Source organism: Mesoplodon mirus (assembly GCF_964341445.2).
Source record: "Mesoplodon mirus genome assembly, chromosome: 13".
NCBI lineage: Eukaryota > Metazoa > Chordata > Mammalia > Artiodactyla > Ziphiidae > Mesoplodon > Mesoplodon mirus.
In genome coordinates, this window is record NC_138989.1 from 12,199,641 (window position 1) to 12,222,756 (window position 23,116).

The following is a 23,116-nucleotide window of genomic DNA, read 5'->3' on the forward strand; positions in this document are numbered from 1 at the left end:
TGGTACCACCACCTCAATTTACAGAGGAGAAGCATGCCCAGTCGGTTAAGAGTTGCCCAAAGCACTGGACTTTCTCTCTCTGGCCCTACACTCCTAGTTGAATACAACGTAGACTGCACAGAATCGTTATTGTGAATTAGGAGATTTTTGTATTTCTAGTCCTCATTTCAGAGCTATTTTTCTTCACGTTTCCGATGTGAGTTATCACTTTCGGAAATTCCAGTCTTTGAAAATATAATTCATTTACAACTAACAATTATGATCTGAACAAATTATTGTTACTCCACATGTTCCTTTCCACCTCTAGTGGGTGGGTGGTGCAAGATAGTGTGGGAGAGGTGTTACCACTTCCATAGAAATGAGCAGCTTCGTTTGCAACTCAGATTTGTGTGTGAGCGACAACAACGTTATTACTCGTTACTGAGGCCGCTTTGTGTGTCTTCTTCATAGGTCCCTTGTAACGGTTTTAGTGACATTGAGAATCTTGAGGGACCAGAGATATTTTTTGAGGATGAACTGGTGTGTATCCTAAATATGGAAGGAAGGTAAGCTGTAGATTTATCAGGGATTTTGTTAGTTTGTGTGTTTTAATAATAACCCCAGAATTAATTGCTGTAATTTGTATGTGACTGAACTGTGGTACATGTATTTCCAAATATTTCATGTTACATTCATGTTACCATAGTTACATTTTTGAAAAATTCCGTGTATATAAGGTAAATACCCCAAGACAATTGATATTTAAAGAAATGGTGCAAAAATCCTTTTGGGAGAATTAATATTTAGTCTTCCTATGGCTCAAATACTGTGCTCTGGGCATTGTATCTGTATATCATTTGAGTAATACAGATTATCTTTTCTTTGTTGTCATCTCTTCATCCACTACCGCCAAATTTGCCTGTCGTGAGTTGAATTTAAAAAATTTTAAAAATTTCTTACGCATGTCTTAATGTAATGGATAATTTTTTTTTTTTTTTTTTTTTTTTTTTTTTTTACAATTTCTGAATTCTGGTAAGCAGTAATCTTACTTTGGCGATGAACATTATAGATATTTGGTTGAGCCTTTTTTCTCTCTCGATTAAGAAGAATCCATTATCTCTCGGTTGTTGCTTAAATTTTTTTATGCCTTATATTTTCTGCTGTGAGGGTTAATTTCCAGTTTACCTGAAAGATGACTTGGCTTCCAGCTTAACTGGAAAAAGTTAAGCTTAACCTACGAAAAAGATTTTCTGCTCTAAAAGTTCTAGAAACTTTACTAGTGATGGAAGATAAGAGTGCTAGTTTAACATCTTCCTTAAGAGAGATTATTGTGAAATGTCTCACAAACAGGGAGCAAGACATTTTTCTTGTTGTTTTCAAGGGGGGTTAGGAGAGAGAAATATCTATCAGTGGAACAGCTGTGGGGAGAGGTAAGATGTGTCACTATTCTAGGCCTTGGATGAGTTCTGATGCAGAGGTCATTTTTCTGTTTCTATTTTGGTTTATCTATAAATGAATTGAAGTGTGATCTAATAGTCAGTATTGTGCAGCCTTAAAAATAAAAGTCGACCTGGCTTTTTTACATACATACACGTAAGCTTTTAAATACATAAATGTTATACATACTCAGTTTATTGGTTGTTTTGGGTTTGGTTTGATGTTTAGTGCAGGCTTTTATTTTTTTTTCTTATTTATGTTGTTTCTTTCCTTCCTTCTCCCTCCGTTTGCACTGCCCTTCCCAGCCCCCACTGCCGTAATTTATGATGACAACCTAGGTTGTATGCTTCCATGCTAATATGATATACATGCGGATGGAGGGGGATCATCACTTTACAAAACTGAGGTCAAATCATAGGTACTTTTCAATATCTTTTTTTCCTCATTCAACATTGCCCCGTGGAAATCTATCCTAATCAACTGGTAAAAATCAAATTCACTCTTGTTAATGGCTGCATACTGTTTTGTAGTATATACCATAACTTATTTAATCATCCCCCATTAATGGGTGACCACTTTCTTCTCCATTTTGTTACTGTGGAGGGTGGTGTTTCTAGTGCTTTCATTTCTGAGTATTAGATTCCTGGGGATGGGTTTCCTAGGTCAGACTATAGAATGTTGTTTGAAAAACATAAGAGATAACATGTCCTTGAATAAGAAGACTTACCATCATGAAAATGTTGATTCTTCCAAAATTAATACATAAACTTAGTGCTGTTCCAGTTAGGATCCAACAAGAGTTTTGGGAGGGGAGAGAGTTCCGTGTGTTTTAAATGGATAGTATTGTCATAAAATATATACAGGATAGTAAATTCACAGGAGCCAGAAAAAATTTTTAAATAATCACAATGGGAAACTTGCATCACTAGATATTAGAACATGTTATGACACTACCTGTTATCAAACAATACAATATTTGAATAAAAATAGATAGCTACATCAGTGGCAAAGGATAATTCAAATTCATGTCCCAGCATAACAGATAATTTAATATATTTAAACTCAGAGGGGAAAAGATGGGTTATTTAATGAACGGTATTGGATATAACTGAATATCCATCTGGAAGAAAGTAAAACTTGTATCATATACAAAAATTAAATTCCAAGAGATTAAAAACCTAAAATTTAAAACTATCACAATGAAAATCCTTCAAGAAAATAGGAGACTTCATGTACAATCTGGGGTACCTCCTTAACCAAGACTGGTAATGCAAAAGCAATAAAAAAAAATAAAGACAAATGATTTTGCAATTAAAAAAATAGACTTGTATGACCAAAGAAACTATAAACAAAGTCAACAGAATCCTTAAAATTTCTAAAAAGAAATTGAAAAATGTACAAAGGATAAGAGGACGACATTCTCAGAAGAGCAAGTCCAAGTGGCTGGCATTCAAGTAAAAAGACCTTTAAGTTCACTCTTCGAAGAAATGTTAAATAACAATGAAATATTGCATTTTTCCTTATCAGATTGGTAAAAAAAAAAAAAAAATAGACTAAATATGCACAGCCAGTAAAAGTGTATATCATTATAGTCTTTTCAGAAATTATCATAAGTATGTTACCCTTTGGCCTGACAAGTATTTTGAACCTAAAACGGGGTTGTTTTTTAATAATAAGGAATACTCTCATGTTTGTAAATATTTGGGGATGACGGTTTTCATGAAGGACCCTCTTTGTATTCATTCCTGCAAATGCTTGTTGTTTGGATATGGAAAGCATAGGAAGGAAGAAGGGTAGTTGGTGCTAAGGCACCAGTCCCTGGGTATTTGAAAACAGTTTACATTGATGGTGTTCTACGTGGTCTTAAAAGAAGAGTACATCCTACAAATAAAGATTTGAAGCAACATATTAAAAGGGCATACACTATATCTGGGAATATTGACCCAGAATGACCAGGACTGAGACATATTTCAGTAAAACTACTAGATTTTAAAGACAGAAAAGTCCTTTGGGGATCCAAGCAAAAAAGACAAAGCCACTTATAAGGGAGAACAAATCAGAATATCATTAAACTTTTCAACAGCAGTACTCTCTGCCAGAGGAAAAAAAGAGTAACACATTTAAGATACCCAAGGATGGAAAATGTCAGCCAAGTATTTTTATATCCAGCCAAACTGACTTCCAAGTGTAAGGGCTGTGGAAAAACTCATCCACTTGAAAGAACTCAGGGACTTCTTAGCCCTACCTGAAAAATACGCTAGAAAATAAGCTTCAGACAACCAAAATAACCAAAGAGACCCTGATAAAAGAACTAGTGGTGAACATTAAATACATATTTACTTGTAGAGTTAAATCCAAGTGACAGGGGAGAAAGTTTTGTATGCGATGGCTGTAAGCCCTGACAGTGTAGATACAACACAGCTGTCCAGAAGAAATGAGCAGAGGATGGAGGAAATCGTGAACAAAATATATAGGTGTTTTCAGGAATCATCAAGGTGATAAGAATATTGGTCTTGTTATTCTGAGGCTGCTGTGTGTGTGTGTATAAAAGAGAGCGAGATGTAGAATAAAGCAAATGAGTGATTATGTGGCATTCTAATTCATCACTGGTATCTGAAGAAGCAGGATTCTCCTGGAGGAAAAAAGATACAGATATAAAATAGAAGAAGGTAAAAACTGTATATAGTTCTGAATTTGAATTAGATGTGTCAGTATGAATTCATGAGATATTTTATGTTTAAATACGTGTAGGTATATGTGTATGTGTGTGTGTGTGTGTACACACACTTATACACTAGACTTCGTATCTGCCCACTGAAAAGTTCTAGAAACAATAACCAACCTAGTAGAAATGATCATCCCTAGCACTCAGATTGTGGTCTTCATACTACTTCCCATCAAAAGCAGCCAGGGTTTTTGGAGAAATGCCTGATTCTAGGTCCAGAGCAGGAAATGTAAAAGATGACCCTGGAAGCATCTTGAAAGCCTAGAACCAGGTAGCGAGAAAAGTAACAATATTTCATGTCAGAAGTATTCAGGGGCCAACGTGAAGAGGCTTCCTTTGGCCAAAGATGTAGTGATTTGAGCATCAGTGTGGACAGTAACTAGAATGGGTGGAAATACAGCAAATATGTTTAGCTCCATGAGTTCATAATAATACTTAACAACGACTAATTGGTCACCTTTGGAGGATAATAACAACCCAAATTATTATTTTGGAAAATGATAAAAGGAAAGAAGTGAACATTTATCCTGCCTTTTCCTACATACTATGCCACTGGGGGACCAAATAGTAGATGAGGGGACATTATTCTTCATAGAAGTATTCCAGCTAATAATTAAAAGGAATGGCTGCATTAGAATATCACCACTTTATGGCCTCTAATGAATTAACAGACCTGGGCCTTTGAGTAGCAATGGCTGCTGACATCACAGAAAGAGACAACCAAGGCATGATTGATTGCCTCCTTATGGAACTCTCTACCGCCTATGAAGTCGTCTTGCCAAGTAAATGGAATCTGAATCTGATCAAGCCTCTACGTCCAATTTACAGGAATTTAGAAGACAGAAGAACATGTTATGCTACACCATGTGGATGCAGTCAACAAATTCCAGACTATGGGAAAGTACAGGTCAAACAACCAGGTTTCTTCAACAAATAAAATACAAGGGGAAAAAAGATGAAGGGGGATCCTGTGAATTAAGAGACTTAAAAGCATGTAAACAGACTAGTCTGGAGTGTTTAGGGATACACATTTGCAAAAACTCTAGAGAAAAGCAAGGTAGTGATGACCGTTGAGGTATGGATTGTGATCATTGTCATGGGGGGGGAGGAGAGGGCCCATGGAGAGCCTCTGGGGTTTCTGCAAAGTTCTGTTTCTTGGCCTAAGTGGTGGATACAAGGGTGTTTCCCTTATAATAATTCATTAGGCCATTCATTTGTTTCATGTGATTTTCTAGATTGGTATACTTTACAACTCAAAGGTTAAAAAGCTACGAAAACCTAGCTCTGCTCATTTTCACTTACTCCCTGAAGATTGGAGAGTCCTTTATTTATGAAGCCAGGCCAATAAGTTAATCATTGATTGTCTCCCTCCTACTTCCCATAATCCCTGTGCGTATTTGGGAGATCTGATGAAGAGTTTCAATCATTCAGCAAGTATTTATTGAGCATCTGCTGTGTGTCAGACACCATTCTAGGAGCTGAGGATACAGCAGTGAGCAACACTTAAAAAAAAAAAAAAAAACCTTGCCTTCATGGAGCTCACACTCTAGTGAAGAGAGATGCTTAACAAAGTTAAGATATTAATTATATTAGAAAATGAGAAGTGCTATAGAGAAATATTAACCAGGGGAGAGGGTGAGGGAACGATGGGGGGTGGGGTACAGTTTTAAATAGAATGGTGGGAGAAAGCCTTACTCAAAGCGACATTTCAGTCAAAACCTGCGAGGAGATGAGGGCACAGATTGCAGATCCTCAGGGAAGGAATGTTCTAGTCAGGAGGAATTGAGTACTAAGGCCTAAGGTGAACTCCAGCCAGGTGTGAGGAAGGAACGGCCGGGAAACCAGCATTGCTGGCAGCTGGACTGGGTGGGGAGGGTGATACAGGAACTGAGGGCAGACAGGTAACAGGGCGAGAGTTTAAAGGACCTTTTAGGTTTAGGTCATCATTAGGACTTGGGCTTTTATATACTTTGATCGAGGTGGAAAACCATTGGAGAATTTGGGGCAGAGGGTTTTTGTGCTATGACTTAACACAAGCGCCCTCTGGCTGCCATGTCGAATGTAGACTGTGAGGGGCAAGGATCAAAGCAGGAAGCTGCTGTGATACAGACAAAAGAGGACGGTGGTTTAGATGAGTTGGACGTGCTCACATTTCTGATATATTTTGACGATAGGACTAAGAGCATAGGTGGGTGGATTGAATATGGCTGTGAGAGAAAGCAAGGAGTCAAGGATGGCTTCTGAGGGTGTCCTAACTGGATGGTGGAGTTGCCTTTATCTGAGATGGGCATGACTCTAGGAGGGGAAGAAAGTTAAGGTCTCATCAGATACTGAAGTGGGATGTGGTTGTAGCAGTTGGATATACAGGTGTGGAGTTTAGGGGAAAAACCTGTTCTGGAGAATAAATTGGGAGGTGTCAGTATGGATGGTGTCTGAAACCTTGAGACTGGATGAGATGGCAGTGAGTGTAGAAGGAGAAAGGCAGCAGCCCAAGGCCTGAGTTACCCCTGGCAGGGGCTGAGCGGCTAGCAGAGCTTCCAAATGCCTTTCTCCTGTCTCCTGAGACTCACCCAGCTCCCCTGACTTTTCAGGTTTCTCTTTCATTTCCTGTTAGTAAATCTGAAGCCAAATGGATAACTGTTTCTTGAATTTCAGCACAGCTAATTTAGTGTTAAATTACAAATGCCAAACCCTAAATTGTGCTGTCTGCTTCCATGATAATAAGTACTATATGCTTGTGAGCCAATTATACTTTTCTTGTTAAGTAGACTCTTAACGTGGTATGATTAGTGTGAAGTAAAAAAGTGGATAATTGAGAATTTTAATATCTTAATTCTTATTGACTCATTGCTTGTTTGTTTGTTTATTTGTTTTTTCCAGAAAAGCTTTGACCTGGAAATACTATGCCAAAAAAATTCTTTATTACCTACGACAACAGAAAATTTTAAATAATCTTAAGGCTTTTCTTCAGCAGCCTGATGACTATGAATCATATCTTGAAGGTGAGACTTCAACATTGATATTTTGATAGGCAGCTGAGTTGTCCTTAAGAGCAGCAGTGAAAGTGGCCGTGATGGAAAAGCAGTGGAAAAGTAAACTGTGCTACATGGGCTTCTGGAGGTTGGGTTGTATGGTCTGATCAATTAGGTAGGCAGAATTCAGAGCTAAGATCTGGTCAAAATCCTTAGCTGTCAGCTAAAGAGACAGTGTTTATAAAGATGCACCATCGGGCTTCCCTGGTGGCGCAGTGGTTAAGAATCCGCCTACCAGTGCAGGAGACACGGGTTCGAGCCTTGGTCCGGGAAGATCCCACATGCTGCGGAGCAACTAAGCCTGTGCACCACACCTACTGAACCTGCGCTCTAGAGCCCATGAGTCACAACTACTGAAGCCCGCGCGCCTAGAGCCCGTGCTCCGCAACAAGAGAAGCCACCACAGTGAGAAGCCCGCGCACTGCAACGGAAGAGTAGTCCCCACTTGCCACAACTAGAGAAATCCCGTGCGCAGCAACAAAGACCCAATGCAGCCAAAAATAAATAAATAAATAAATAAATAAATAAATTTAAAGATGCATCATCGGTTCAAAGCATGAGGCTGACATTTTAGCTAATGAGGTTAATTCCCTGTCTCTCTGAGCTTTGAAGCCTCATTTCAAATCAGAAATAAATGTGTCCAGGTTTGTCTCCATGTGACCTTGAGCAAACCCCTTAACCTCTCTGGTTGGAGTTTAATGAGGACAAAATGTTCTCGCATGTCAGTGCATCTCATTGTCCATAATGAGAGGTGAGTGGAAGGAAGTCCAGTGGACACAGGCAAGAGGAGGGGAAGAACTTTCTGCTCCTCCTGAGCTGAACGAGAACAAGATGTGACTTCATTGTTTAAAAACTATTTTAAATTCCTAGCATATTCCACAAACACTCCCACAAATTATGGCTATGAAATACAGATATGACTCTTCCTTCACTTTCATTCCCTACTCCCAGCGACTTACCCAATTCATTGATTCTTTTTCCTTTCCAGCGTTTCTCATAGTCATGTCTCCGTTCTGTTCTTGGTCTCACGCAGGCCGTTGCCACCTCTCCCAGCAGCAGCTTTCTAAGTAATACTTGCTTTCATGGGCATCCACCCCCTCCTGCTCTCAAGTCAGCCAGCGTACAGTGCCGGCCTAGTCTGAAACCCAGCCTTTTCAGCACTCCATGTGAGCCTGCGACGTGGCCAGCTGATTTCCTTTTTTTAAATTGAATCTCTGCCTGCTTTCAGTGCCCTCCATAATTCAGTCAGGCCTTTCCCCATCACTCTCTAACATGTCCCATTTGCTCCAGCCAGGCCACTATCCTCACTGGCGCCATACACATACACCTGGCTTCACTTCCTCATTCGTGGTATCCCTTTTCCTTAGGATTCCCTCCTAAATCCTACTCACCCTCCAGGTTCATTTCAGGTTTCACTTGCGTTAAGTTTCCCTGATAACTGCAACACTTGAAGATTTTACTGCCTCAGACCTACAGTAACCGTGGCTAGTAAACCCTGTCCATCCTTTCTGTTTCCTGTGTGTACAGGTTGTTTCTTTAATAGTCACTGTGTTTCTTGTGTTACTTGTCCTTATGTTATGATCAGGATATACTCCACAGTGCGTAGTGCAGATTCTTATTGTTTGATCTTGTTGATTATACCATCCAGAAGGACATGAAGTATCTGCTTCAGTTCACTAAAATAAAATATCCTTACCACCCTGGAATCTTCATATATGCATCCCAGAGTTAAGAGGCATCTTCTGTTTATTCCACAGTCAAGAATAACTTGACAAGCTTTATTTATGAAAACAATTACTTCTCTTTCATCTTTCAAATATTAAGTAATATTATAATTTTCAGCAGCTCATTCACATCAGTGCTGTGGACATTGGGTAGCTGTTGAAGGTTTTTCACTAGTTGAGTGAATAGAAATTGGCTCCAAGGTTTTGATCCTTGGTGACCAACTAGAATCATCTGATGCCATTGACAAAGTCTAAGAAGCAGCAGTCGGATAGAACAGGCTGCGGAGCTGTGCGGCCTAAATCCCTTCAGCCGACAGGTGGGGGAGCTGAGTCGCGAGGAGGCCCAGGAGCCATTCCCTGGCTGGTGGCAGAACTGGGGCTGGTGTCCAGGTCTCTTGATACCCACTGGGGTGTAAGTAGGGGATCCAGGTCCTGAGCTGGTTTGAGACCTCCTGAATTTAAAGTGACTCTGCAGCTTCCCGAGTGAAAACGTCCTATAGCAGATGAGCAGTTTAGCCCACTGGGTCTCGGGTTAAAGAGTAACCTAAGGTGGTGAAGAGTAGTGATTTTCGAGAGACAGTGTCTCTGGTGTGCTCCGTACAACTTATTAGCCGTGGGTTTCCTGAGTGTAACTATTTAATTTCAAAGTCCAGTTCTCTCCAAAGTCCATTTACTGGCTCACCTTTCAGAAGAATAATTTGTTGAAATGGTATATCTGACATTGAGGGCTTTCAACTATTTTTTTTTTTAAATCTCAATGTACTGTCTTATAAGTTTTCAGAGTTGTTGGATTTTGAACTATAAGAAAATTAGGGAGAGAGAAGTAGCTTGAAAAGATCTCCTTTGTGGTATTTATTTCTCTTCCTAGTAGACTGTGGAGATATGGCATGTATCACACAGTTCTTTTGAGTCCATGATCTCTGAGAGAGTTTTGGTGTATTAAAAAAATAATAATAATAATGAAATCATCTTTGTTGTAAGGATGTTGCTCCTTCTCAGTGTATTAGCAGCCAGACCTGACATCCAAGATAGGAACCACATCTGGAGGGGTGGTGTAAAGAGCTGTGGCCCCAGGAGTCTGGGGTGAATGACCACTAATAAGAAAAGGTAGAAGCAGGAATTTATTCAGTAATTCTTGTTCATTTCAGGCGCCGTGTATATTGACCAGTACTGCAATCCTCTCTCCGACATCAGCCTCAGAGACATTCAGGCCCAGATTGACAGCATCGTGGAGCTTGTTTGCAAAACCCTCCGGGGCATAAATAGTCGCCACCCCAGCTTGGCCTTCAAGGCAGGTGTGGAATTGCTTTGGATCCAGCTGTATTTGCAAAAGAAAACATAGAGTAATTGATTAATTTGGGGAATTCTGCAGTGCATTCCCATGGTGTCCCAAAAAATCGACTGATGATACAACCACATGTTCACCTGGATGATGTAAAAGACCTCAAATACGTATTCTCTTTTCCACCCTGGGTTGGTAACACCTGATGTATATTCTTAGGACATTGCCAGTGTCTGCATGTTAAAGGTTGTTTGGGACACTGGTCACAACGTTATTTGTGCTTGTGTCCTCAGAGTAGGTCTCTGTATTTCAGGTGAATCCTCCATGATAATGGAAATAGAACTCCAGAGCCAGGTGCTGGATGCCATGAACTACGTCCTTTATGACCAACTGAAGTTCAAGGGGAACCGAATGGATTACTATAATGCCCTAAACTTATATATGCACCAGGTAAGTGTGTGTATAATAGAAAATATATAATAATTATATATATATATTAAGCTTATCTTTGATAAACTGTACAGTTATTGAGAGCAAGTAATAGATTTTGTTCATCTCAAAGCCCAGTGAAACTCATTTTTGCCTCTACTATGAGGATATTGCTGTGGCTTTTACCTGCTTCATCACAGAGCATCCTCTGAAAACCCTTGAGGTAAATTCCTGACTAGAAATAGGACTTCTCTGACTCAGTGTGGTCAGTTTGCATCTTGTGAACACTAAACTATGAAACTAACTAGGTCTTCCTTTTTGCACTGGCTTCCAGGAAGGCTGGAGGAAATACATGACAGCTACATCATTGAGGCTTGTTTTTTTATTTGCTTCCTACCTGTCTCCGTTTTCGTATCTGTTCTGTTGCTCTCTATGAGACTTGTATTTTCTTTTGTCATATCTTACACATGTTATCTGAAATGGCTTTCTTCCTAGAAGAAGGAGGGCGTAAATCACAGGTCTGCACACTTTTTCTGTGAAGGGCCAGACAGTGATTCTCCTTCGCCCTGCAGGCCACGTGCCCTGTGTCCTAACCACTCGGTTCTGCCGTGGTCGAGCGAAAGAAGGCACAAACCATACAGAAACAAAGGCGTGTGGCTGTGTTCCAGTAAAACGATGTATGTGGACATGGACATGTGAATTTCATATAGTTTTCATGTTTCATGAAATAGTATTCTTTTGACTTTTTTAAACATTAAGAAATATTAAAACTCTTCTTATGCAAGCCATCCAAAAACAGTTGGTGGGTCCGATTTGGCCCATGGACTGTAGTCCGAGAACCCTGATCTAAGTAAATGAAGTATTCATCCACTTAAGCCTGAAAACCTGTCCTCTCACCTGATGCACAGTAGGTGCCCACTGAGGTGTGGGGAAGGGTTGAGAAGGTGTGGTTCATATCTGTGAAGCTAAAGCCTTCTTTTCTCTGCTAGGTTTTAATCCGCAGAACTGGAATCCCAATCAGCATGTCTCTGCTCTACCTGACGATTGCCCGGCAGTTGGGGGTCCCACTGGAGCCTGTCAACTTCCCCAGTCACTTCTTATTACGGTGGTGCCAAGGTGCAGAAGGGTGAGCCATCCGTGACACATCATGATTGCCCTGAGGATTCATTTCCACTGTGCTGAGAGGAGATGTAACAGCAGAGGTTAAAAGGGGGCCTAGGGTGGTGATGGAACTGGTTTGCTCTTGACTGTATCCACGTCCGTAATCTGCTCGTGGGAGAAGTGCACTCTGGATCTTTGTCTTATTTCTCAGAACTGCATGTGAATCTCCAATTATCTCAGAGAAAACATTTAATTTTAAAGAACAGGACTAAGAGTTCAGGATCTTATGTGAGTCTCAGAGTCCCTTTGCTCCAAAGCAAATCAGTACAAAGAGTTCTTAAAGAAACTGTTACTTCCCAGTCTTCCATAAAATCTCCCCCCAGAAGAGAGGGAAGGAGGGAGGGAGAAGCAGGGGAGAGGGAACTGGGCCCAAGTGCTTCACCCATGTGCAAAAGCAAATATTCAAGTTCTCAGCAGCAGCACTCCTAGGCAAGGTTGGTGACCTGATGTGCATTTTGAACACCAGGTTAATGAGTTCTGTTTTGTTCTCTTGTTTTAGACTTGGTGTCCTATTGGACTAGAGAGACGGTCTCTTTAAAAGTGCCATCTAGAGGGAAAAGAAACATAGTTATTTAATTACATCCTGTTATTTCAAACTACTTCTTAATGACTGGCTGTGGTACTGTTTGGTGAAGTGATGAGTGGAATGATAGAAAGTAGCTGAGCTTTGAAGTTTGAATTTAGACCTCGGTTTCCTCTGAGCCTCAGTTTCTTCCTGTGTAAAATGGGGCTAATGTTTTTCATAAAGTGGTTTGGAGGGTTAAATGAGAGAAGCCAGTGCTTTACACGACTGGTGGAATTTCTCTATATTTCCACCTCCGGGTTTAGGAAATAAAACTTGTCTGTAAGTTGGCGCCTCCTCGGTATTCTTCCTTATCCCTTTCCCTCCTCTCCTCTCTAGAGATAACCGCCAGTTAGTTTGAAAGTTTTTGTTATTTCCATGCAAATTTTAATATTTCATTACATGTGTATGTTTCCTTGAATAGCGAGTACAGGCTCTCCTTGTTTCCCAGATATAGTCTGTTCCTTAAAATGTATTGAATGGTTTCTCTTTTGGATAGCAGGCACCCATTTTCCATTATTTTAAATGAGAAAAGTGCTTTTTCAGCTCATTCCCTCTCCCTGAATAACCCAACCAATTTCCCCAAATATCTCTAAAATATTCTTAAATGCTTATATAGTGGTCCACCAAGGATTTCTGCATGATATAAAGCATTTAAAACACCAATTACCATGTTACTTACCACAGTGACCTATTGCTGGGCACATTTGTGTGTGGTAACAGGATTGTTTTTCCTTCTTTAGGCTACAGTGAGCATACACCACAATGCAGATGAACAATGAAGTGGTTTGTTAGCACCCCAAGCACCTGGCAGACACAAACACTGATGAGACCCATAAAGGCTGGCCCGCTGGGGAGAGGCCGGGAGGGTGGCGGGAGAGCGCACAGCTGCTGGGCTGCAGGCCCTCTGCGTCCTGACTGGGCTGCTCCTCGGGCCCGTGGTCTCTGTGTCGGCACCAAGACCATAGTGTCGCGTTGACTGTGGCTTTATCGTTAGTCCTAATGACTGGTAGGGCGAGGCCCCCACGGAGTCCTTTAGAATTGCCCTGGCTCCTCTTAGCCTGATGTTCACGTGCAGCTTTAGAATCCGTTTGTCAGGCACCTCGAAGCTCTGGTATGGTAGCTGGGCCCGGAGCTCCTCTGGGTTTGTGGATTCACGTGAGGAGTATGGCCTGCTTGCGTTTCCCTGCTCAGTCTGCCTGTCTGTAAACACATCTCCTTCCACGTTTAAGTCATCTTTAATGTCCTTAAAAAGATTTTATTGTTTTCTACATCCAGCTCTTCGATATCTTGCTAGATTTATTCCTGGGTCCCTTAACTTTTTGTTGCTATTGTAAATGGTAATTGTTTAAATTACGCTGTCTGTGTATTGGTGGTGTACAGGGGCATGGTTGATGACTTAGATCTGGGTCTGATTATCTGCACCTCTGCTGGATCAATTATTAGTGCTAATAATTTGCTAGGTCTTTCAACTTTTCTATGTAGACAGTCATATTGTCTGAATTGTGACAGTTTTCTCCTATTTTTTCCAGCTGTTGTATGTTTGTGTCTCTTTTACTTACTCTGCTGGCTAGGTCCTCTTGTACACAGTGAATAGAAACAGTGATAGCAGGCACTCTGCCTTGGGTATGACTTTAAAATTTCCTCTCAAGCATGATGTTTGGGAGCAGCACCTTTCATTGAGATGATCACAGCTGCCTTCTAAAGTTGTAATTTGGGACTTGCCTGGCGGTCCAGTGGTTAGGACTCCATGCTTCCACTGCAGGGGGCACAGGTTCCATCCCTGGTCGGGGAACTAAGAGCCTGCATGCCGTGTGGTGCGGTTAAAAAAAAAGGAAAAAAATAATAATAAAGTCGTAATTTGCTAAGAGTTTTATTAATAACTAGGATTTTTTCCCCAAAAATTTATTTTCTGTGTCTACAGAGAGGATGTGGTTTTTCTCTTTTAGTCTGCATATGGTGAAGTTTTTTAGCGTTCAATCCTCCTTTCATTCTTAAGGAACATCTAACTTACTCATATGGATTTTTATAATACATTGCTGTGTTTGATTTGCTCATATTTTATTTCAAATTTTTGCCTATAAACTTGTGTGCATTTGTGTGGTTCTCCTAGACCCAAAAAAAGGGTTGAAGAGCATTCCTTATTTCTGGAACAATTATGTATGTCTTGCTAAAGGCAGGCTATTAATACGACTCAAAGAAGAAATCTGACTGAGCTTTTTAGCTGCCGAAGAGAAAGTCTCTATCAAAGTGAAACAGTTGCTCAAAGGAAAAAAAAAAACAGCTATCCCTGAAACAAAGTCCCACCTCAATCCCTCAGGAGTCCTCGTAGGGTGAATGCAGTATCTTTAGAGGTCCTGCAGTGAGAACCTGCTTATGTGACCGCCTACCGGCCCGGCTCGGCGTGGGCCACCCCGACGTGCGAGAGCTCGGGTCGTGGAGGGCGGTTCCATGGGAGGAGCAGGAGGTGGAGGCCAGGGACACAGCTCTCCGGGGTCTGGAGCAGGGTCCCAGCCTGAGCCTCCCGAGCGCATCTGCAGAGCTGAGGCCAGAATCCTTGTGGCCCCAGGCCCCGTAACTATCATCACAGCCTCAAGGGGCCCGGGATCCACAGACGTTAACTGTTGCTACTCTGTGAAATTAGTAGACTGGCTCAGGCATTCCAGAAACATTTCTGTCAACCAGACTTCTGATAGATAGGCCTGGCAGTGCGTTTTAGAGTTAATCTCTAAAAAACTGTATTAAATGGCGTAAGCCAGTGCTATTTCTCAAGTATCAGCGTACTGCGATCTTAATACGGCAGAGTGTGTATAGAGGTCAGATTTCAGACTTTGGGCAAGGCCTTGATATTTTCAGTAGAAGTGCCACTGTGTTAACATTCAGTCTCTGATTTGAGCTACTTATTACGGGGTTTTAAATATTGACTTGTTCAGCTCTAATCTGAGATACGACTCACTACGTGTGCTCTTTGGATAGGGCAACCCTGGACATCTTTGACTACATCTACATAGATGCTTTTGGGAAAGGCAAGCAGCTGACAGTGAAAGAATGTGAATACCTGATCGGCCAGCATGTGACTGCAGCGCTGTATGGGGTGGTGAATGTAAAGAAGGTGTTACAGCGAATGGTGGGAAACCTTTTAAGCCTGGGAAAGCGGTAAGGTTTTCTTGGTTTTCCAGTACTTCCGTGGCGTGTGCGTCTTTGGAGGTGCAAATTACCTTACAGAGAATTTTATTTAATGAGCCTACCTGTGATACAGAGAAGCAGCGGATGCTTTGTGGCACAGTTGGGACAGCTGCAGCTATCTACCCACCATGGGAAAAAACTGGTTCCCATGATGTAATGCTATCCAGACTTAGGATGTGCTAAGTGACTTTTCTTTGAGATCTTTGCAGTGGACTTGGGCGAGTTCTCTTTTATAAATGCTGAAAGCATTCTCCAGTAACAAGAATATTTTAGACTGGCAACAATTATTTTTCACCTCCTAGTGCTTTGCTGTCTTTTAATTTATACCTTTCTATCACTTAGGTAAGAAAAGAAACAAAAGTATGAAACAATCTTGCTTCTGAGTCCAAGGAAAATTGTCTTACAGGGAAAATAGAAATTTGTAGATTGGAGTATTTTCTGCCTAATGGCAGAATTTTTTTAAAAATAAACTTTATTTTTTTTAAGAACAGTTTTAGGTACACAGCAAAACTGAGCAGAACAGAGAGTTCCCGTTTACCCGCTGCCTCTGGACACACACAGCCTCCCTCATTTCAACACCCCCCCTCCCGGGAGCAGGGTGTTTGTCACAGTTGATGAACCTACCCTGGCACGTCATTATCACTCCAAGTCCATAGTTTACATTGGGTTTGCTGTGGATGGTGTACATTCTGTGGATTTTGACAAGTGTGTAATGACGTGTACCCACCACTGTAGTGTCATCCAGAAGAGTTTCACTGACCTAACAGTCCTCCAGCTGTTCAGAGCCCATTTTTAATTTATGTACAGTGTTATTGAGGTGACTCCATAAGGAAAACGGTTACGAGTTTAACTTAGTGGAGTACGAAATTTCTATTTCTTGTGTATCTTTTTTTATTAAGAGTGTTGTAACTTTGCTGAAGAGAGGAAGTATCAGAATCAGAGAACGTATGGGATTTGCGTCCATTACTTTTAAAATCTGGGCCTTGAAAAAGAGGGTCTTAGCTCGGAAGCAAACAGCATAAAACAGATTTCTTTCCCCACAGGGAAGGCATCGACCAGTCGTACCAGCTCCTGAGGGACTCCCTGGATCTGTACCTGGCGATGTACCCGGACCAGGTGCAGCTCCTCCTCCTCCAAGCCAGGCTCTACTTCCACCTGGGCATCTGGCCAGAGAAGGTAATTATTTTACTTTGATGCTTTGCACCTGCCTTAGAGAGGGAACTCCTAGCTGAAAGGCAGCGCTTACGAGTTTATCCTTGTATTAACTTGGAGGATAAACACAGATTTATTCACAGTCTCCTGGTTTTGACCCATCGATTTAACTTTTTGTCTCCTTTTACTCTACTAAAAATTAGTTATCCTGCTAGGAATTGCCCATTCTCTCTGTGGTCAGTGCCTTAAACTCCCAGAACCACAAGGCCTCGGCCCTACCTCTCACCCACTGTTGCCCCAAAGATGTATTTTCCCCAGGTCACCCTTCTCAAGAGGAAGCAGAAGTTTCCATATTCATCCTCCAGCTGTGCTGTTAGCAACTAAATTGACCACATGTAAATAGCCCTGCGTGGCGTAGGAAAGTGAGATCTTAGATGTGTTCAGGTCCAGCTGCTGGATGCTTTTAGGACTGCTTATGCCTTTGGAAACTGTTGGGTTTTACTGTTCCACTTGGCTCTCTCAGGTTTGTGACGCCCCCTTTGGCCAGCAGGAAGCCCTGTCAGAGGCCACCGTGTTTGGGGTCAGCACCACTCCTCAGGGGCTGTGGGTGCAGCACATGTATGCTTCCAGCCATGCAACACAGTGCAGGAGCAGCTGCTCGCCCCCATCATGCCCTTGCTTGTCCATGGGAATATGTTAATAGTCCACTTTGTTTAGACGGCCGAGTGAGAGACTTGAATTCTAAGCTCTCACAGGAACATCACCGTAAAATCATCAGCCCTGTCACTAGAGAGTGGTAAAATCTTCCTTGAGAAAGTAAATAATCTCAATGACTCACCGTTGCTTAGATGTACATTGCCTCATTTATTCACAGTGTCAAAGATCTACCGTAGTTCTAGGAAAGGATGCGTCAGTAGGAAAATCCCTGAGCCCCAGTCTTCAGATGTCATCTACAGCCCAGGCAGCGGCTGTCCTCCCAGGACACCCATGTGATCCGATAGAAGAGTTACTGGAACACTAGGCTCTCTACCAAGGTCACCACCTGCTTCCCACGACCTTGTCCAGAATTGAATAGTTTACTTCTATTTTTTACTTGATTTATTTTTGATACCAGGATATACATAACTAATTCCTTTCACTTTTTACTGCACATTAGTTCAGGAATTTCATGATAATTTGTAAAATGCAGAGATCTTTTCAAAGCATGGTTCCTCATAAGTAGATTCTGTACTTAGAAGCCTTAGAAGGAGTAGGGTTGACATGGCCTTTGGGAGGAACGTCTGTAGAAGCCCTGGCATCCTTCCCTTTGATGACAGGCTCAGTTTAGGGCTCCTGTGCTGCCTCTGGGGGAATTTCCTTGGTATCCTCCTCAGATGGTCAGGATTGCCTTCCTTCCAAGCAGATGTCACGGGAACAAGTTCCATAATTGTCACACGCAGAACATTTTTCCCCATGATGACCATTCATGGGCTGCTGGGGTCAGGCACCTAGACGCTCCCTGCATCTAGGCTCAGGAAGGGAAGGTGGCTCCTTCCCCGTGTGAGGCAACTGTCTCGCCTCCATGAGCTGTGCTGCAACTGCAGGAAGGACCCCGTGACAGCGGAGGAGAGCTGGGGCCCGAAGTGAGGAAGGCTCCAGGGGATGCGGAAGCAGTTAGAAAAGGGTCCTTTCCAGAGGAAGGGTTTGAGGTGGCCCTAGAAGGCCGGGGAATGATTGCAGAGCACAGGGAAGTAGGTTCCTCCAGTGGTGGGGACGGCTGGGAGAGCTCAGTGCTGCACACCTCCAGTACCTTCTGCCAGCCCTTTGGGGTGGCTACTTTTGTTTTGTTTTGTTTTTTGCCCTTTTACAAATAATGAAACCGAGGCACCGAGAAAAGTTAAGTAGTTTGCCAAGGTCTCCCGTACAGAAGTTGATGGCATCAGGCTTTCAGATTCACAGCCCACCCACACGCTTCACCCCTGTGGACCAGGGCCAAGGCGAGATTGTTTCTGAACAAGCCAACAGAAGGGCATTTTCTACTCCTGCTAAACCTACATCCTTGTTCCGATCCGTAGTTATCTCTTCCCTCCATTTTCCACATTCAGTGGAAAAGATGGCCCTCAGTCTTCCAAGGCAAAACTCCGTGTTCTCTGGATCCAACCTGCTGCCTGTCCTTGGACTACTGAGTTTTCCTTTACTGCTTCTGTATCTGCAGCTCCCTGTTTCTACTTCTACTGTCAGCATTAAACATACTCAGGTCTCCCTCATCTTTGAAAAAAGAGAAGGAGAAGCCTCTGACGACAGCCCCCAGCTTTGCCCGTGGCTCCATCTTACCTCTCTGCTCCCAGCCTGGCCAGGGTCCTTGTGATGGCCTCCCCGTCACCTCCCCTGCACTGCGCAGAGCATGGAGCTCCATTCCTACCCCTCCCCAACGTGAACTGGAAGCCCATGACCCCTTCTTGCTAAACCTTTCTCTTTGTTGCCAAATCCAGTGGACACTTGTCTTTCCTTATCTTTCTTGATCACTTGGAGGTCATCCCCCCGCTCAAAACACTCTGTTCCTTTGATTCTGGTCCCCTGTTCCCAGGCTCTCGCTAGTTGCTGTCCTCTGTCTCTCCCTTTCCCATCCTCTGTCTCTCCCTTTAAGGCTCTACACTGTGGGGTAGTTTCTAGACTTCTTTCTACTGTGCACGGTTCCCCTCAGTGATCTCACCAGCCCTCCTCGCCTCAGTTACCATCTGTAGGTCAGCGGCTCCCGAACCTCTGATCTCCTGCTTAGCTCTCGCCTCTGAAGCCCCCCCCACTGCCCCCCTGCACCATGACGGCCCTGAGCTTGCCCTTCCACAGAGCTTGTGCGGAGTGTCTCGCAGCTGCTCAGCCATGCTTCCGCACGAGGCCTGCTCTTTAAGGACAGGGACCATGTCTTGTTCTTTACTGTAGCTGTTCCCCTTGCTCTCAGCACAGTTCCTGCCACCCAGTAGGTACAACATTGTATTTGAATGAATGATTAAGAAATGACAGAAATTCGTTAGCTGTGAACGAGGAAGGAGGCTCGAAGAGAATATCCCAATTTTCCAATAAGGGTGGCCACTTTAAAAGTTGAAGTGTGTGGGGAACTGACCTGTTTCGGGGTAGGAGACAGTGTTCCGTCTGGGATATGTTGAGTTTTGTTGGCACGACCTGGAGCCGTGGAGTACCGCGTTTGGTGGACGCTCTTGGCATCCGCATCTGGTAGCTGAAGTCCCTAAAGTGGAAGAGCCCACGAAGTGGACGTCCAGAGGATGGAGCCAAGAGCTTCAGAGAGATGTCGGGGGAAACCTGCAGTTAAGAGGACAGAGCAGGGTCCGCAAACTCTGGCCCCTGGGCCCAGAGCCACCTGGCTTTGTGAATACGTTTTGTCAGCACACAGCCGTGTCCATTTGTCTGCGGGCTGTCTCTGGCTGCTTTTCAGCCGCAGCAGCAGAGGGGCGTAGTTGAGTCAGAGACCGTACGGCCCACAAAGCCTAACATATTTTCTTTCGGGCCCTTTACAGAACAAGTTGCCAGTCATGTGCTATAGATACCCCTGTTCCAAGATCTCTACTCTGAAGGTTGTGGGCCCTTGGGATTCTAGGCCTAGGCATCTAGCTGTAGACGTCATGGTGCCCCACTGTCAGCACGGCTTTTGGAAACACACGGGGCACATCTCACGGTGTCTCCTCCGTTTCTGCCGTCTCCCTTCACCCTGTCATCCACACACCACAGGAGGGACGGCAGTAATCATCCCTGAGCCTTATCTCCTCCTCTGATACTCTGAGTTCAAGACTTCCTTTATGCTTTGAAGATTCCACGTTACGTTTCTTTCACTTATCTGGCGGGAAGGGGCTGCCAGGAACAGAGGGGAAACTGTGTCTGTAGAAAAGTTGTCAGCAGTAACTAGTTGGAACTGCAGAGGGGAACACAAGAAGCTTACTGTGAAGTCAGATACTTTTAGCTACAAGGGACAACTGTTGTTAGTGTCCCCTACATTACAAGGCCACTGTGGGGGGTGGCGAGTGGCTGGTACTGGTTGAAGCTGGGTCTGCTCCTTGGGGTAATACCACTCTGTCCATTCTTTATGTGTATGAAAATTTTCCTAACAGTCAATTAAAATACCCCTCTTCCTGCTTTGAGCTGCTTTGATGTGAAGGTGACTGAGACCTGGGGTTGCGAGTCAGCCCTGGGTCCGCATCCTCACTGCACGTCTTCCTAACCCCATGACGTCAGGCAAGTTGCTTAGCTAGTGTGGAGGGCTTTAATTGAATAAGGGGTGTGGTTTTCGGTAAAATATTTTCTAGTCAGGTTAAGTCTAAGAGGGAGGATGCTGATTTTTGGCTTATGATAGGTCTAGGTAGGGAGGTAAACGGTGCCTGATAGTGGGGAAATACCCTAAAAGCCTAGAAAACTTGCGGGTATTTGAGGGGTAAATAAATTTTAAGTCTTGTGCGTTAAGGTTAGTTTCAAGTGCTAGTACAAAGCCCAGGATGGTCACTGTAAAGGCAGTTAATTTTAGGTATGGGGGCGTGGTTATTAGGGGGACCATTGTTGGGGGGATGTTGTTGGAGATACTAAATCCAGCAAAAACACAATTAGTAGGAAGTTTGATGGAGTTAATTAGGAGTGGGCTGTTTTCATTGATTGAGGCTAAGGGAGAGACGTGAGGTGGTCCTAGCAGTGCGAAGAAGGGAGTGCGAGCCTTCGGACAGCTGGGAGGGAGGTTCAGCTGGAGTTACTAGCAGGGCTCAGGCACTGGTGTACGGTGTGTTAGCAGCTTCAGCGATCGGGCCTTTAGAAGCCAGCGAGGAAAGGCATTCCTGTCGGTGCTAAACTTCCAATAATAAGGGCTGTTGTGGTGAAAGGCAGGGCTTTGAATAGGCCTCCTATTTTTCGAACGTCTTGTTCGTTGTTCAGGCTGTGAATAATAGATCCGGAGCATATGAATAGTATGACCTTAAAAAAAGCATGTGTGAACATGTGCACGAATGCTATATAGGGTTGGTTGATGCCAATTGTTACCATTATTAGGCCTAATTGGCTGGAAGTGGAGAAGGCGACAGTTTTTTTAATGTCGTTGTGGGTGAGGGCACATGTTGCTGTGAATAGGGTGGTAAGGGCTCCTAAGCATAGTGCTACTGTTTGAATAGGTTTATTGTTTTCTGTTAAAGGGTAAAATCGAATAAGCAAGAAGATACCTGCCACGACTACTGTGCTTGAGTGGAGTAAGGCTGAGACAGGAGCAGGACCTTCTGTTGCTGAGGGGGGTCAAGGGTGAAGTCCAGAATGAGCAGATTTTCCGGCTGCAGCTAGTACGAGTCTTTCAAGGGGGAGATTCGAGTGATTTAAGTCTAGTATAAAAACTTGTTGCAGGTCTCATGTGTTTAGGTTAAATAGGAATCATGCTATTGATGTAAGTCCAATGTCCTGATACGGTTATATAGGATGGCCTGGAGAGCAGCTCTGTTTGCGTCTGATTCCTCTTGAAATTGGCAGTGACTGGACTGCTGACCTTCAAGTTGGGAGGATTAAATGAAGTAAAAAATGTGACAGGCTTGGCACAGTGACCAGCAGAGAATAAGTATTCAGTAAATATTGAGATCCTGCAAATCTCATTCTGGAAGACAAGATTGAGTTTTAATATGTTATATTGCATAAAGCTGTAGTTTTCACGACACTTTTATAGGCTCACAATGTATCAGGAAATAGGGCAGTTACTAATCATTATTTGATAAGTGAATAAATTAATTCAAGGGTAAAAACAGCAAGTTTGACTGATCCGGGGCTAGAGTCCAGGCTGCTCTGTCTGCTCAGCGTCCGTAAGTGGGAGGAGACCCGTGTCACAGACCCTCGGCTGAGCTGTGAGCGAGCGGGGCTTGCTAATTGTTCACGTGTGTTAGCTTTCCTTGAACTTGTATTTTTCCGTAGAGGCACTGGGTGCAGTAGAAAGAGTAGAGCCTTGGGGTCAGGCAGTGCTGCTCTGCCAGCTCGTCACATAGATTGCGGGGCGACGGGGTTTCCCCCGTCCGCCTGAACACTGAATTCCACTGGGAGTTAAAGTGACTGAAGCAACCAGTAGGATTTCAGAACCCTGCCCCGCACATCTTCGTGCTTCACAGATGGCATCATAAATGAACTGTGCTGATTTGCATCCATCACTCCAGTGCCCTCCCTGTGACCCCTTCCCCTCTCCTGCAGCACTGAGGCCAGTCTATCGCTCAGCCTCTTGACCTCGATTGAAGCAGCTTCACATTTCTTTTTCCTCTCAATTCATGAGTGGCAAGTTGAACATGTTTCCTGTCTGTACGTAAGAAATTGAGTCCCCCCACTCACCAAGAATGTTGGAACCTGTTAGAGTTCACCTAGTCCGACAGGCCCTCCTGTCCCCATCCTGTGCGGACCCCAGTCCCCGTGTTTCTAAAGAGTTCCTGCTGTTAACGCTGGTTGCGTTTGGAT

At 43.3% G+C, this 23,116-nt stretch overlaps 1 protein-coding gene across 4 annotated transcripts in view; it reads left to right on the forward strand.

Annotated features, from left to right (window-relative positions):
* The window catches only part of FBXO21 (F-box protein 21), a 42,685-nt gene that overhangs the window by 2,737 nt on the left and 16,832 nt on the right, over nt 1-23,116 (forward strand). For all 4 annotated transcript variants that reach the window (XM_082641237.1, XM_082641238.1, XM_082641235.1 and 1 more), the window contains exons 3-9: nt 451-545; nt 7,022-7,143; nt 10,046-10,192; nt 10,493-10,629; nt 11,598-11,734; nt 15,308-15,487; nt 16,561-16,693. In XM_082641237.1, coding sequence (XP_082497363.1) covers nt 451-545; nt 7,022-7,143; nt 10,046-10,192; nt 10,493-10,629; nt 11,598-11,734; nt 15,308-15,487; nt 16,561-16,693 — 951 coding nt within the window. The remainder of the gene's footprint in view (nt 1-450; nt 546-7,021; nt 7,144-10,045; nt 10,193-10,492; nt 10,630-11,597; nt 11,735-15,307; nt 15,488-16,560; nt 16,694-23,116) is intronic.